The 14,173-nt window shown below is 40.6% G+C and overlaps 1 protein-coding gene across 3 annotated transcripts in view; it reads left to right on the forward strand.

Annotated features, from left to right (window-relative positions):
- The first annotated feature begins 2,038 nt into the window (after positions 1-2,038).
- sgsm3 (small G protein signaling modulator 3) overlaps positions 2,039-14,173 on the forward strand; it is a 19,813-nt gene continuing 7,678 nt past the window's right edge. The window contains exons 1-18 of one of the 3 annotated variants that reach the window (XM_028599029.1): positions 2,039-2,251; positions 3,431-3,489; positions 7,070-7,154; positions 7,429-7,514; positions 7,829-7,892; positions 8,503-8,714; positions 8,965-9,072; positions 10,023-10,166; positions 10,282-10,477; positions 10,809-10,954; positions 11,589-11,819; positions 11,909-12,091; positions 12,242-12,397; positions 12,516-12,570; positions 12,689-12,738; positions 12,962-13,114; positions 13,508-13,578; positions 13,871-13,919. In XM_028599029.1, coding sequence (XP_028454830.1) covers positions 7,148-7,154; positions 7,429-7,514; positions 7,829-7,892; positions 8,503-8,714; positions 8,965-9,072; positions 10,023-10,166; positions 10,282-10,477; positions 10,809-10,954; positions 11,589-11,819; positions 11,909-12,091; positions 12,242-12,397; positions 12,516-12,570; positions 12,689-12,738; positions 12,962-13,114; positions 13,508-13,578; positions 13,871-13,919 — 1,911 coding nt within the window. In that variant the 5' untranslated portion in view covers positions 2,039-2,251; positions 3,431-3,489; positions 7,070-7,147. The remainder of the gene's footprint in view (positions 2,252-3,430; positions 3,490-7,069; positions 7,155-7,428; positions 7,515-7,828; positions 7,893-8,502; positions 8,715-8,964; positions 9,073-10,022; positions 10,167-10,281; positions 10,478-10,808; positions 10,955-11,588; positions 11,820-11,908; positions 12,092-12,241; positions 12,398-12,515; positions 12,571-12,688; positions 12,739-12,961; positions 13,115-13,507; positions 13,579-13,870; positions 13,920-14,173) is intronic. The other 2 variants (XM_028599030.1, XM_028599028.1) reach the window with 2 other exon arrangements.

Raw genomic sequence — 14,173 nt, forward strand, 5'->3', positions numbered from 1 at the left:
TAATACACCAAGGCTGTGAGCGCGAGGTCCCTCTTGCCTATGAACAATATATCAGAAAAATGCCTCTTTCAGCCCACGTCTTCTGTTCTCCCTCTACTTTGTCCCTCTTTTTCCACTGCTTTCTCTTCATCCTTAATTTTCTTGCGCTTCAGCCACACACACACACACACACACGTCTTGGTAGTTGAATCTTTTTTGAATGAATCTTTTCTCACTCACATTGCAGCTTTATTTCTTGTCCCTCCCTCTCCCACGTATACTCCCACCCCCCTCTTTGTTTCTCGAGCTCTGTCTGTCTCCTCATTCCTCCCTTGGCATCTCCCTCCGCCTCTCTCAGCCTCTGTCTGACGTCATAGCAACCGCAGTGTAAGATCCAGGGCTTCCTTGACAGTGCCCATCATCCTATCAAAAATGACTAAGACAGTCAGACAGATGAGCACTAGAGGAGGTGGAGAAGGGGGAAAGAGGTGGCAGAAAGGGACTGAACCACACCCACATTACTGTGGCATGTAGGGTGAATTCACTATTGGGGGTATTTGGCCCGCAAGCTATGGGCAAGGTCAGCTTTAGGCTGCAGCATTTTTTTATGATGTGACTCACTCTGGCATGGTGCAGCAAACCAAGCATGCAAGCAATGCAAGAGGGTTAGAATGAACATAAGAGTGTCATACTGATGTGTCACAGCGCAGAGGCAGAAGGGAGAGTAAGAGGGAAGAGAGAGATTGAGGGAAGGGTATGTAAGACGATAGAGATTTTAGAGAAAAGTGTACACTAGCTTTTTAGTGTACGTAGGCCAGTGGCAAAAGAGGCAAAAGACTGCAGAATGAACTGAAGGATGAACTGTTGTGTAAGTGTAATAGGAAAAACAGAGTGAGACACCAAAGTGATTTGCATTTTAAAGGATTATTGGCTCCTCAGTCAGAAGGCTGTGCAATATGTGTTTTCATGTACACGCACACACAGACACACAATCTCATTTTTGAAGAAGAAATTAAAATGCAGTCTCTCACTGTGCAAAATTCGCAGCTCCAGCATCAAAGTGCCAGCTCCTTCACACATGAATCATCTCATAGATAGGAGAATAGCTCATCATTTAGTTCTAATGCCCATTTAACCTGATATCCACTAACTAACATGAGATAACAAAGGGTACTTTTCCCTAAGGCCAATTTGGACTACAAGAGCACATCAGACTTCATTTAGAATATCTTATCTTCGGTGCGTGTTTGTGGTTGAGAGGTTTGGTGGGTAGATGTGTGGAGGAGGAAAATGGAGGCTTGTGGGGGCTGTAATACTGTAAAGGGAACATACAGCATGCAGTAAGGTCTTATACTTTCAATGGTTGGTGGTTGATGGTGCCAATGTGTAAAAGCTTGTGCACTCATTGCACTAGAGACATCTTGTGGAGCAATTGTGTAAAAGCATTATGTTTCAACCATCAGTGAAGTTTAGAGGAAATTCAATGTTTATCTCAAAATAATTAAAATTGTTCTTCATTAGCTTGACTTGAAATATTCAGTGATAACAAATGTTTTCACTTCTTTCATTCAAAAACAATTGTTTTTAATTCAATTTTATGTTTATATTTATTTATATGGCCTATAATATTTACATTTACGTTTATTAAGTTTATTTGTATGGGTAGTCTACCCATAGCCTACTCAATGCCAATAATTAGCTTAGCTAGGCCTATACGTATTAGAACTAATAGGCCATATAATAATAAAAATAATAATTTGTTATAATTATTATTGTTATAAATGTTAGAGGTCACAAAATAGCTTTTTTACCTCGTATTGCCAGTTTATTAGGGACCCACCTTCTTAAAAAATGCACGATTGAAAAAGATTAAACGTGTCATTCAACAAAAAAAAAACACATTTTGATTGGTAGCCTTCTATTGTGATTGATGAGTGACTGTCGTGCTGGAGGCTGGAAGGACGAGGAAACTGATGAATGAATGGAACAAACACACGTCGTGTGCCTACGTCATCAATTCCTCTGCGGAAGGATATTTTCAGTAAGAAGTGTAGTTCCGGGATCTGGTACTACTTCTCAGGATGGAAAGGGAAAACCAATGGGAAACATCTTAAAGGGTGTAAGGATACGACGTGGCTGCACGTCGCTAGCAGGTGCACAACGCAGGGAAATCACAAATACGAGACGAATAATGGCATATTCCCCTTTCAAACGACAGAAGACACGTTCGCCACAAACCATAACCTTGTGCTTTTACTAGAATAATGTCACGGTAAGTTATGCTAGCAGGCCATTGGCCACCGTTGTATGTAACGGTTAGCTCAAAGCGAAAGGTAGCATACTGGCTAATGTTAACAGCTGACAACTCTGAGTAAATACATAACGTCCATTGGTCTCTGTGAGACGGATGTTAGGAGTTTTATCAATTCGCAGGCATGGTTTATTATCGTATTCCACGTTTTGTGTAGTATCATTTGTATATACACGTGAATGTATTCGGTCAAATGTGTTTGTATTGAAAATGTAGCTAAGTATTGCTCATTTTATGGTTTGACGTCAGCTGGGGTTTGACGTAACGGCTGAGCGTTCTAGGATAGTAACATAATGTGTGCATACAAATAACATTAAGCAGCATACTTTGATAGCACCTCAAGTGATATTTTGGCTTTATCGCGCGTTGATCTAACGTTATATGAACCGACAACGTTAGCTTTCCAGCATACCATCTACCTTTGGCCAACAGACTGGTTTAACAGATGCTGCAATTTAGTGTGTGTGTGTGTGTGTGTGTGTGTGTGTGTGTGTGTGTGTAACCACGAATACCAAATCCAGATGAGTCACTTGTTGCTATATATATCTAATGCCTTATGGATTGGTTCTGAAAGTTAGAGAAAATCAGCTTTGATTAAGAGCTGCACATTGTTATGAAGCTCTTTCCCCTGCAGAACGGTTTTCCGACCTCTAAATTTTCTGGAAAACTGTAGATTGGGAGGGTTTCCCATTATCGTGTGTGTGTGTGTGTGTGTGTGTTTTAACAGACGAAGAAACTGCCAAAGAGTAAAAAATGACTGTTGTATCATTATTCAGCCAAAGCTAACTTGGCGGGGCACGAGCCGGTAATTCTGACAAACAGGGCTGTGTATGTGGGCGTATTACATGAGTCACCATTGTTGTGATTACTGTGAGGAACAACTGGAAGAGGTTTTAAGATAGGGGAGGGAGGTGGCGGTAGGGCAACACAAACTCTGTTATCAAGTTAAAATAATTAGGTTCTTAATCTTCCTTTGATAACAGATGTGTTGAGCTGCCCTACTGATACCCCCAGATGTAAAGAAAGGTTTTCCCCAAACGCTCACACTGGCATTCTCTCTCTCTCTCTCTCTCTCTCTCTCTCTCTCTCTCTCTCTCTCTCTCTCTCTCTCTCTTTATCTATCTATCTCTCTATCTACAGCAGGATGTTACTCTTTGTTTTACTTGCAGCAGGGTGTTGACCAGTGTGCGCAAACACAGGTGAGCGCAACCGCACCTCAATAATAGAAAAGATCTTTTTGTGTTCAGAGTAAGATAGGATTTGTCCTATTTTATACCCAGTCAAGTCCTCTGCTGAGTCAACATAAGTTATTTGGTTTCTTCATGCTGTTTTGTGGGAGTTTCATACAATCTGTATTGGGATGGAATATATACACACACACATACTGTGAGATCATATACATTTGTAACACGTCACATTTTGCAGTCTATATTGTGGTTGCTGTCTCTTCAGTATCTCTGGTTATATTTGGCCATTGTGTGGAATGTTGTAAATTACAGTTGAATGGTAAATAATAACATACCTATAAAAAGAAATCTACTAATGGAACACACAAAACAAATGTGCTGCAATTTATTTTCATACATCTGCCTAAATATACCCAATTGTGTGTGTGTGTATATATGTGTGTGTGTAGATAGATAGATAGATAGATAGATAGATAAAGATATATATATAGTAGCCCAATGTCTGCAAATTATATTGGTTGGCCTCTATTCTTGACCTATAAAGTAATATTTATGAATATAAAGTTGTCAATGGGGGATTCGGTTTACTCATCAATCAATTTTTTATTTGTCACAAAAAATCGTACAAAGTACAATTCCAATGAAATGTTATACCATTGGCTTTTCTATACAATGTCAGAAAAGTAAAAAACAAAACAAAGACATTACGATTCCGTAGAGCCCATGGTGGCGTCTTCAATTCTTTTCAGTGTTTTTATCAGACCAACCCAAACTATTCAGTACAGCTGCAAAGATTAATCGTTTAGTTGTCAACTACATTAATTGGCAACTATTTTGATAATTGATTAAATGGTTGATTTATTTTGTAGGAATAAAACCCCTGATTTCAGCTTCTTAAATGTTAATATTTTTTTCTAGTTTCTTCACGCCTCTGTGACAGTTGGTGAACTGAATGTTTTTGAGTTGTGGACAAAACCAAGACACTAAGGATGTCCTATTGGGCTTTGGGAAACCCTGATTGACACGTTTCACCATTTTCTGACATTGAATAGACTAACCAACCAATGGATTTAATCGTGAAAATAATCAACAGATTAATTGACAATAAAAATAACCGTTCCCCTTATCTGGAGTTTTATTCCTTTCTTCTAAATATTTTAAACATTTATGTTCATTTGTAAATTGGTGGCAGTCATGTACAGCTGTCTTTAATTTGAATGTTAGCTGGGTTGCTTTTACAAGCACTCAGGTTTTTTTTTCATCCCACCTCTGCATTTTCTTATGTTATTTTATATATTTTTTTTAAATGCACAAATAAAATAAAAGCCAAAAACAATCGTTAGTTGCAGCCCCACTGTTCAGTATACTATCACATAAGACAAAGAACAGCAGCACATCCTCACATTTGACAGGGTGGAACCAGCAGTTGTTTGGCATTTTTATTTGAAATCTTTTTTTTTTTTGAACGATTGAATAGTTGCTTATTATATTAGTTGATTTACTAATTGATTAATTAACTTATCATTTCAGTTCTAACCTTTGCTTCCCGCTGCAGCATCATTTTGCATTAACATTGTCAATATGTGCAATAGTTTGCCGGAGGGGGCTCAGTCGTGTTGCTTTTCTTGGCAGGTGATTAAACTGTTTGTGTTCTTGTAAGGGAGTCACTCCAAAATCCGTACTCCCCTGAGCTACACACAGAGCTAGCCGGGAAGTACTGGGCCATCCTCCAAACCTCAAATTGATTTCTCATCTCTCTTAAGTCCTAAATCCCTCTTCAGATGCTGCAAGCCTGCTGCTGGAATGAATCATTTTGGCAGGGTGTTTGCATGCTGGTGAGCCTCTTTTGCAGGTTACGGTTGTTGTGCTGTTATGTCTGCCTGTGTAGGTCTGTGTGTGGTTTATCAGTTCTTACGTTCCAAGATAGTGTCCCCTCTCAAGATACTTGGTATGAAGGTGAAAGCAAGATGTCATCATCTTTTTATTGGCATCCAAATCCCCTGCCCCTTACTCAATGGCTTAATTGACATAGGAACTCTACCTCTTGTGCAATTAATTGGTATTGAATATCCAATAATTGGGGGATAATAATCATTTGTGATTATTTTGTGTTCAAAACATATTTGGACAGCAGAACATTAATTGTGGTATTTTTTGATGTATTATTTGTCTCTGTGTTTTATATGCAGCACATGTTTATAACGCTAGTACAATTTTATGAAATGGTCTTTTATGTATAATAGCCTGTACAGTCGGCCAATCGGCTGAGCTGACATTGTGTGAATGAAAAAGAAAATCCAGGGACACTTAAATGTTTCCATTGTATTGATGGGTTAAAAAACTCTATGTAATGGAGGTGGCATACCTGCTGAAGTTTTGCAGACAGAAGAATACTGGAAGAAGAGCGTAGTACCCTGTCAGTGTGTTTAGTCATTCATTTTCAAGTGTTGGCTGACTGATGTGCTTGAGATAGTCCTTCTTTATATGTGGCATAATCGGAACCAAAATTGCCAGGGCCTTGGATGGGTGTAGGGTAGACAGAGCTTTGTTGCCACCATGAGAAGAGATGATGGTAATTGGTTCAGGAGTGCTGTAAATGTTTGTTTTTCCTACTTTCTGTTATTTACTTAATTACTGTTCTAGTATTTTCTTAAATGAGTCATTGGAATTGTAAGGAGACCCTTTTCCATTGGACGGTTTGTCTTACAAGAAAACTAGTTTTTAAAGGAGAGGAGGCTCTCTCCCAGTATTCTCACAGAATTTTTGTTTGTTAATTTTGCCTCAGGACCCACTGTTTAAAAATGGAGCACACTAGAGCTGGGATGATATGCTTTTGTTTTGATTCGATGGTTGCCGATTCGATTTGCATTGCAATTTTCATTGCCCCACTCCTAGAGCACACACACACACACACACACACACACACACACACACACACACACACACACACACACACACACACACACACACACAGAGAGAGAGTTAAGTGAGGTAATTAGCCTTTGGTAAGTACAACAGTCATATGGCCATGAGAAGAGGGACACGATTGTCCCTCTTTCTCTCTCTCTGTATCTCTTCCTCTCTCACTGTATATGTGTAAAACTTCTGAAACTCTCCTTTGAGTAATGCTTGAAGAAGGAGCGGTGCTTTGTTACAGGATTGTTAGACTTGAGAATGGACTCATTATAAAGGTACGTTAACGTAATGTTTATAAAAGAGGAATTATGTTTACAGCAAAAATGCCAGTTTAGAGAAGATGCGCTGTAATAACTTGAAAATCAGTGACCGGAAAAGTGGATGAGACACAAAATGGACTTAATCAGAAGGATTTCAGACAATAACTTTGTTTGGGTAATTATGTTACTCTGCTTTGGATGGATTGCCACCGCTACTAAGTCAACCATATTAATGCTGACTTGTCCCGAGAGCGGTGCTACATTATGTCTTCCATTCACCCACAGACACATGGAGCACTGATATCTGGAGCACTTTGGGGTTCAGTGTCTTTCTCCAAGACACTTTGTCTTGCGGTTTGGACGATCCTGAATTGAACAACCAACTTTTTCTCTTCCTCGGTTTGTCCTTCTTGCAGGGTGGGTGCTATCTTCTGACCTTTCTCCAGAGTGACTGTGGTATTTGCATATAGAAGCCATCCACTATTACCAACAAAATGTCAGGTAAAGATTTGTATGAATTTGGTGCAAAAAACATTCAATTTGAAGAGGGGTCTCTGTAAATTTGTTTCTGGATATCAGACTTATTAATGTCCACAAATACACACTAACCTTGGATTGCTAAAATTACATGAATAACTATTTACTTTGTATATATTTAGATAGCTCATTTGTGGTTCCAACCTGCTTTGTTACTGTCAAAATGTCCCTGTAGTATTTGTCATATTTTCTGTTTAAGTACCAGTTTTTCTAATTTATGAATCGGTCTCTGTTTTAGGTACCTACACACCAGCCCCTGGCGGGCCGTTCTCTGCTCTCACCCCAAGCATGTGGCCCCAGGACATTTTGGCCAAGTACCATCAAGTGAGGATGTGACTTCATGTGTTTATGTGCAAACCTTCATAAGGTTTTGTGACGTTAAATAGACAGACAAAAATGTCACGGGAGCTTTGTCTTGATGTGACACTTACATCTGATCTGTTACCTGGTGTTTAAGATGCTTAGAAAAGCTGCTGTGGCCTAACCTGACTCCGCCAGATGGATTGCTTCGCATTTGCTGCGAGTGGAAAACTGGAGCTCGCAAGATCAGGACGGTCTCACAAGGCTAGCTGTGGCCATCTTCAGTTAGTCAACTGTCTTCTACTAATGAAATGCATGTTATTCGTTTGTCTCTACAGAAAGAGCCCTCAGAACAGCCTGAACTCCAATATGATGAGTTTGGCTTCAAAGTGGACACTGAAGGTAATGTGTTCACTCACCTTGACATATGCACAAATATGCCCACTTCTTCTTCATTTTCCACATTTCTTAATCCCAGTCAAAAAACACAAATGGAAATCTTCATATCTGAGCACAGTGATTGCATTGTGTTCACAATCTGAGTGCATGGGATCTCAAAGAAACTTCTTTATTTCTTGCCTGAGGGTGGGACAAATATGTTTTGTACCACTTTAAACATTAGCTTTTTTGTTCAAGGCCTGTTCTCGTGTAGTGGTTCAGAAGGCGGTTTTCTGTGCTTAAATTATCCAATATTTTGTCTGGCAGCAGTATTTTTCCTGTATTCATCTGGTTGTTGATAAATGTCATGTTGGCTGTTATCTTTGCTTAATAGTTAACATGCACACAACAAATGGTCAACTGCTAGGACAGTTTATGGCTCCCATTCTGGGAGTTTTATTTTTGGCTTTGTTATTTAACCACTTGTCTCTTATCCAGACACCTTTCCCCTTTCGTTCCATGTCCCGATCACGCTCGGTTACAATACCTAATTTCAAGAGGTGGAATGGGGTTTACTTATTTATGTTATTATTATGATTAAAAAAAATACTGATATTACGCTCCTCTTACTCAGACCATGGAAAGCCCAGGTCCTGGCTGGGTGCTGAAGGCTCACCCCAGCGTGAAGACCCCCAGCAGCGATTGCGCTGGCAAGCCCACCTGGAGTTCACCCACAACCACGCGGTGGGTGACCTGACCTGGGAGCTCATTGATCCCGTCCTCCCACGCTCGGAGCGGCTGCGGTCCCTGGTGCTAGGTGGCATACCTCACAGCATGAGGCCTCAGGTAGGTAGACTTGCTCAGCATGGGAGAACTATTTGTGTCGTTGATTAGAAGTGGTAAACATTGAGATAATATACTATACTGTATAATACTGCTGACGATGGCCAGTACATTTTTCTGATGTAAGAAAAGAGCAGTAAATAAGTTAAACTTATTGTCACTAGAGTGCTACAGTTGCTTTTTAGCATTTACATTAATCAGATCAAGCCATCGAGTCACAAAACAGCGCTTTTAAAGATGTTTTGTTTGTTAGCTATGGATGCGTCTGGCTGGAGCACTGCAGAAGAAGAGGACTTCTGAGATTTCTTACAAAGAAATCATTAAGAACAGTTCCAATGATGACAGCAGCGCATCTAAACAGGTAAAGCTACTGTACACGTCACCAAACATAATGCAGAATTCCAGAAACAAGCATAGTACTTCTTGAGAACATGCCTCAATAATTGATTAATGAATAATAGGGAAACAATTACTAATAATAATAGAGAGGGCCTCTATTGGCAGAAATGGAATATAATATTGATAATGTTTTTATTAGCGTAAAATCACCTGAAACTAAGAATTATTGTGTGTTTGTTAACTTGGAATGAGCTCTGTATAGCTACAGAGAGTGGGTCCTCTTGCACAAAGCCCGACAGGTTGCACCGCTATGTTTCTACAGTAGCGTACGTTACCTGAAGGCCACCATACTCCTACTCCTACACGCTTGTAAAGGAAGGGGTATTCAGTTAGTTGCAATCTGCAACCTCAGTTCTAGATGCCACAAAATCCTACACACTGCAAAAAATCTTTATTGGCATGTTTATACATTTTACAGTTTTGTACTTTGCTACCATACATTCTGTAAAGCTCCAAAACGCATGAATGAAGCAGCCATTAATCTGCTGTAGACATAGAGGGTAACACATGGTGCCACAATACAGGGAAGATGCCACAGTCAACATGTTCACAACTACAGATTGAGTAAGAATTTAGGTTTAGGTTTGTTTTGAGGTGGGTGGTCTCACATGAAGGTGATATTGGTGCATACCCTTTATAGTAATTTATTTCCTCACTAGGATACTGCTAGATAGACCGATGCAGAAGGTGATGGAGCAATCACAAACATGGTTCTATCCAGTTAATGCTATAAAGTCATAGATAACTTTAAGTTGAAATAAAAAATACCCTCAAGATACGATCTTGGATAACAGGTGCTCACATTAACAAGGGTGAATGTGAGGCCATTATTATGTTGTGCCCTTCTCCAACCTCTCCTGCTGTTTTTTGACATCATGATGTGATTGTTCCTTGTTAACCTCTGTCCCTCAGATAGAGAAGGACCTATTGCGGACTATGCCGACCAATGCGTGTTTCTGTAGTCTGACCAGCGTTGGAGTACCGAGGCTGAGACGGGTACTGAGAGGCCTAGCCTGGCTCTACCCAGACATCGGGTACTGTCAGGGCACTGGCATGGTGAGAACACATATACTGAACCCCACAAATGGTAAAAATGCACACACACATGTTGAAGCACCTACATCACATATGCATGTTTTGCTCTTGTCTTTCTTCTTGTCTCCCCCACCAGGTGGTTTCCTGTCTGCTGCTCTTTCTCGAGGAGGAGGATGTGCTATGGATGATGTGCGCACTGATCGAAGACCTCCTTCCTCCATCCTACTTCTCCTCCACTCTGTTGGGCGTCCAAACGGACCAGAGGGTTCTTCGCCAGCTCATTGTTCAGTACCTCCCAGCCCTCGACCGTCTTCTGCAGGAGCATGACATAGGTAAGGATGCGTATGGGTGGATAAGTGTGGTGCATTGAGTCAGAGGGGCTACATGGGCATTCAATGAACACTAGATTACCCACCACCTTTCAGCCTTCTGCTGTGTGTTAATATTAGTAAGATTGAAATTGACAAATGTTCTCAGTGAAATACATCCTCTGGTGTTTGGAATCAGTATAAACTGTATACAGCATACAGTAATCCCCTCCTTATACGTCCAGAGATGTCACTGATCACACTGCATTGGTTCCTCTGATACAATTGGTGTTAGCAATTAGTATAAACTGTATACAGCATACAGTATGTAATCCCCTCCTTCTTATACATCCAGAGATGTCGCTGATCACACTGCATTGGTTCCTGACATCATTTGCCAGTGTGGTGGACATCCGTCTTCTCCTTAGGATCTGGGACCTGCTCTTCTACCAGGGCTCATTGGTTCTCTTCCAGGTCACGCTGGGCATGCTCAAGATCAAGGTATTTGCACTACACCACCTATTTTCACAAGTCCCTGTATACTCCCTGATACAGTTAATTTTGTGCTGAGATGCTTTAGAGTTATTTTATTGTTTCAGTGTCTGCAGTCACGTGTTTGATTTTTCTTGGATAGAAGATGATGATTGTCATGTTAGTAGGGCTGTCCTCGACTAAAAAAAAATCTTAGTCGACTAACACTTATACGATTTTGTCGACTAATTGATAAGTTGATTTAATTGACAGAGCTGTGCGCTTTGGGAGGTGGTTAAGACTAGAAAAGCACAATATAAATGTAGTTAATTAACCATCTGTAAAACTGAGTTTCTCCACAATTAATCCTGCAAAAGCACCACTTTAAATCTTGTTTACCATAAATGTGCTCAGAAGTTTCTTGGAAATAAGTAATTAAGCATGAATAAGCATAAAAAATGACTAATCGACTAAAGAAATCTTAGTCAACTAATCGACTAAGAGGTGGCAGCCCTACATGTTAGAGCAATTAATGCCAACAGACATTATACACCACTATAGCCAGAAACCATCCCAAGCGAACTGTTAACTCGCTACTCCTACTATTGACAAAAACTGTAAATGTTGAGTATTAGTCCTTGTGAAATTGACCCCTCTACCCCAGGAGGAGGAGCTCGTATCATCAGAGAACTCTGCATCCATTTTTAATACTTTGTCGGACTTGCCAAGCCAGCTGAGAGATGGCCCTGCAGTTCTCGGGGAGGCTATGAGACTAGCAGGGACACTATCCCAGGAAACACTGGAAGCCCACCGGCACAAGCACCTGGCCTATATATTAAATGAACAGACACAGCTCAACAGTGGGAACACAACAATCAACACCAATCTCAACAAGGTCAGTAGTTGGGTAACGTGTCCATTCTTTGAGTTTTAATAAACAATTGTTTAAGAAATATAATTTATGCTGCGTTTGTATGTGTTCAGGTGGTGAGGAGACAGTCCCTGCGCAGGAAGTCCACCCTGAGCTCCCTGCTGTTTGGGGAGGATGAGGCAGAGGCCCTGAAATCCAAGAACATTAAGCAGACAGAGTTGGTGGCAGCCTTGCGAGAGGCCATATCCCGCACTGCAGAGCACTTCCACTGCCTGGACCCACGTCACTCCAGCACGGTTAGTTCACACACTGCAGCACAGGAACAGTGTAGTTTATGTCCTGTTGTGGACTATACATCAACTAAAATAAGAGCATTAAGGGACGCCTCCCTTAAATTGGTGGCGTGTCGGACTAGTCCTAAAACTTCTTCCATCTCGTTTCTCAAGGACCTGACTCCTGACTACTCCATGGAGAGCCACCAGCGAGATCATGAAAACTTTCTTGTGGTTTCTCGAAACCGACGGAGACGGGCAAAGGCTTTGCTGGACTTTGAGCGTCATGATGACGATGAACTGGGCTTCAGGAAGAATGACATCATCACTGTGAGTCATGGCTTGCAGAGACGCACACAAACACAACACTGCTTCTTGTTGTTTTTTTTCCAACCGTGTACCCATACTGTACATGCCCATCTTAAACAGCTGTATTTTTCGCTTTCAGATCATCTCACAGAAGGATGAACACTGTTGGGTTGGAGAGCTCAATGGCCTTAGAGGTGTATGCTTTTTCTTATGTATCAACACTCACTGTTGCCATCTGGATAATTGATTTTCTACAGTATAATCTGTTTTGCGGGTCAATTGACATACATTTTCTGTGGCTCTTTGCAACAGGGTGGTTTCCAGCTAAGTTTGTGGAGATCCTAGATGAAAGAAGCAAAGAGGTATGGAACTAGTTTAATTATCATCTTAATAAGGCAAAAGTGTTTCTATGCTGACTTTGATTTTCCCAACGATCCTTTGAATGTTCAATGCATGTGATATTTTTCAGTTTTTATCTGTGCTTTCTCACATTCATCCAGTATGCTGGTTATTAATTGATAGTGTCCTAAGGAGTTTTTTTTTTTTTTTTTTTTTTTTTTTTTTTCCTTTTGTGTCTGTCCCCAGTACTCGTTAGCAGGGGATGACTCTGTGACCGAGGCAGTGACAGACGTGGCTAGGGGCACACTGTGTCCGGCTCTAAAGGCCATCTTTCAGCACGGTCTCAAGAAGTCATCTATACTGGGAGGGCCTTGCCACCCATGGTTATTTATAGAAGAGGTTGGAGAGCTTTTTTTTTTTTTTTTTTTTTTTTTTTTTTAAATGGCACCACATTGCATTGTCAAATTCACCATAGGACTTAAACAGATATGTTGTTGATTTTTATCCAGCTCTGTGTCATGGCAGTGTGGACAGTGTGTTTTAGATGAACAGTGTTTGGCTTCCCTCTGTGGCACCAGTACACGGAGCTCCAAGCGGAGGTTTGCCAAGATCTGCCAGATTATGCAAAAAGCGCCACCCAGGTCGCCTGATGGCAGACCTCCCTGGGGAGCTTGCTGCGCTGGCACCACGGAGGGAAGCCAAACAATGTTCATCTACAAACCAGCTCTGTGTCATCTTTGTGTGGGTAAAGTATCCCTTTAATTATTCTTTGTCTTTTTTGTTTTCTCTCAGGCGGCCAGTAGAGAGGTAGAGAGGGACTTCAACTCTGTCTACTCCAGACTGGTGCTGTGTAAAACCTACAGGTACAACCGTCATTGGGTCTTCATTTGTTTTGTCAAACTTTGAACAACACAAAACATGAACATGTAGCATGGCTGTGGTCAATTTTATATTTACATGTCAGTGTTTTGAGCACTGAATCATCCAAACAAGAAGGTGTCCAGAGGCTTGGAAAGTAACACACCTGGTTTAAAATCAAACAAACTTGGGATAAGAAACAAATGACATGTTTCTCGTCCTTAAGAACCGAAATGCGTTCTGGCAGTGGAAGAAGGAATCCACTTTCAACTTGTTCTCCCATCTTGTATTTCCCAGGTTAGATGAAGACGGGAAAGTACTAACACCAGAGGAACTGCTATACAGAGTAAGTAATAATTTACTTAATGTGTAAATAAAAAGAAAAAACTGTACGTTTACTTAGTGTGCAGCTTGATTAAGATTAAAGTTAAGTTGATTAAAGTTAAATATTTTCAATTATTTCATGGACGTGAAACGTTTGTCCCAGCTTCTTATTTCCCCATAGTGTTGTTATTTATTGTCCCATTGTATGTTGTCTGTGGTGTCTGAAACTGTAACCTGAACCCTTCCAACAATAAGTACCTTACTTGAAAGTAGTGT

The sequence above is a fragment of the Perca flavescens genome, chromosome 15 (assembly GCF_004354835.1).
Source record: "Perca flavescens isolate YP-PL-M2 chromosome 15, PFLA_1.0, whole genome shotgun sequence".
NCBI lineage: Eukaryota > Metazoa > Chordata > Actinopteri > Perciformes > Percidae > Perca > Perca flavescens.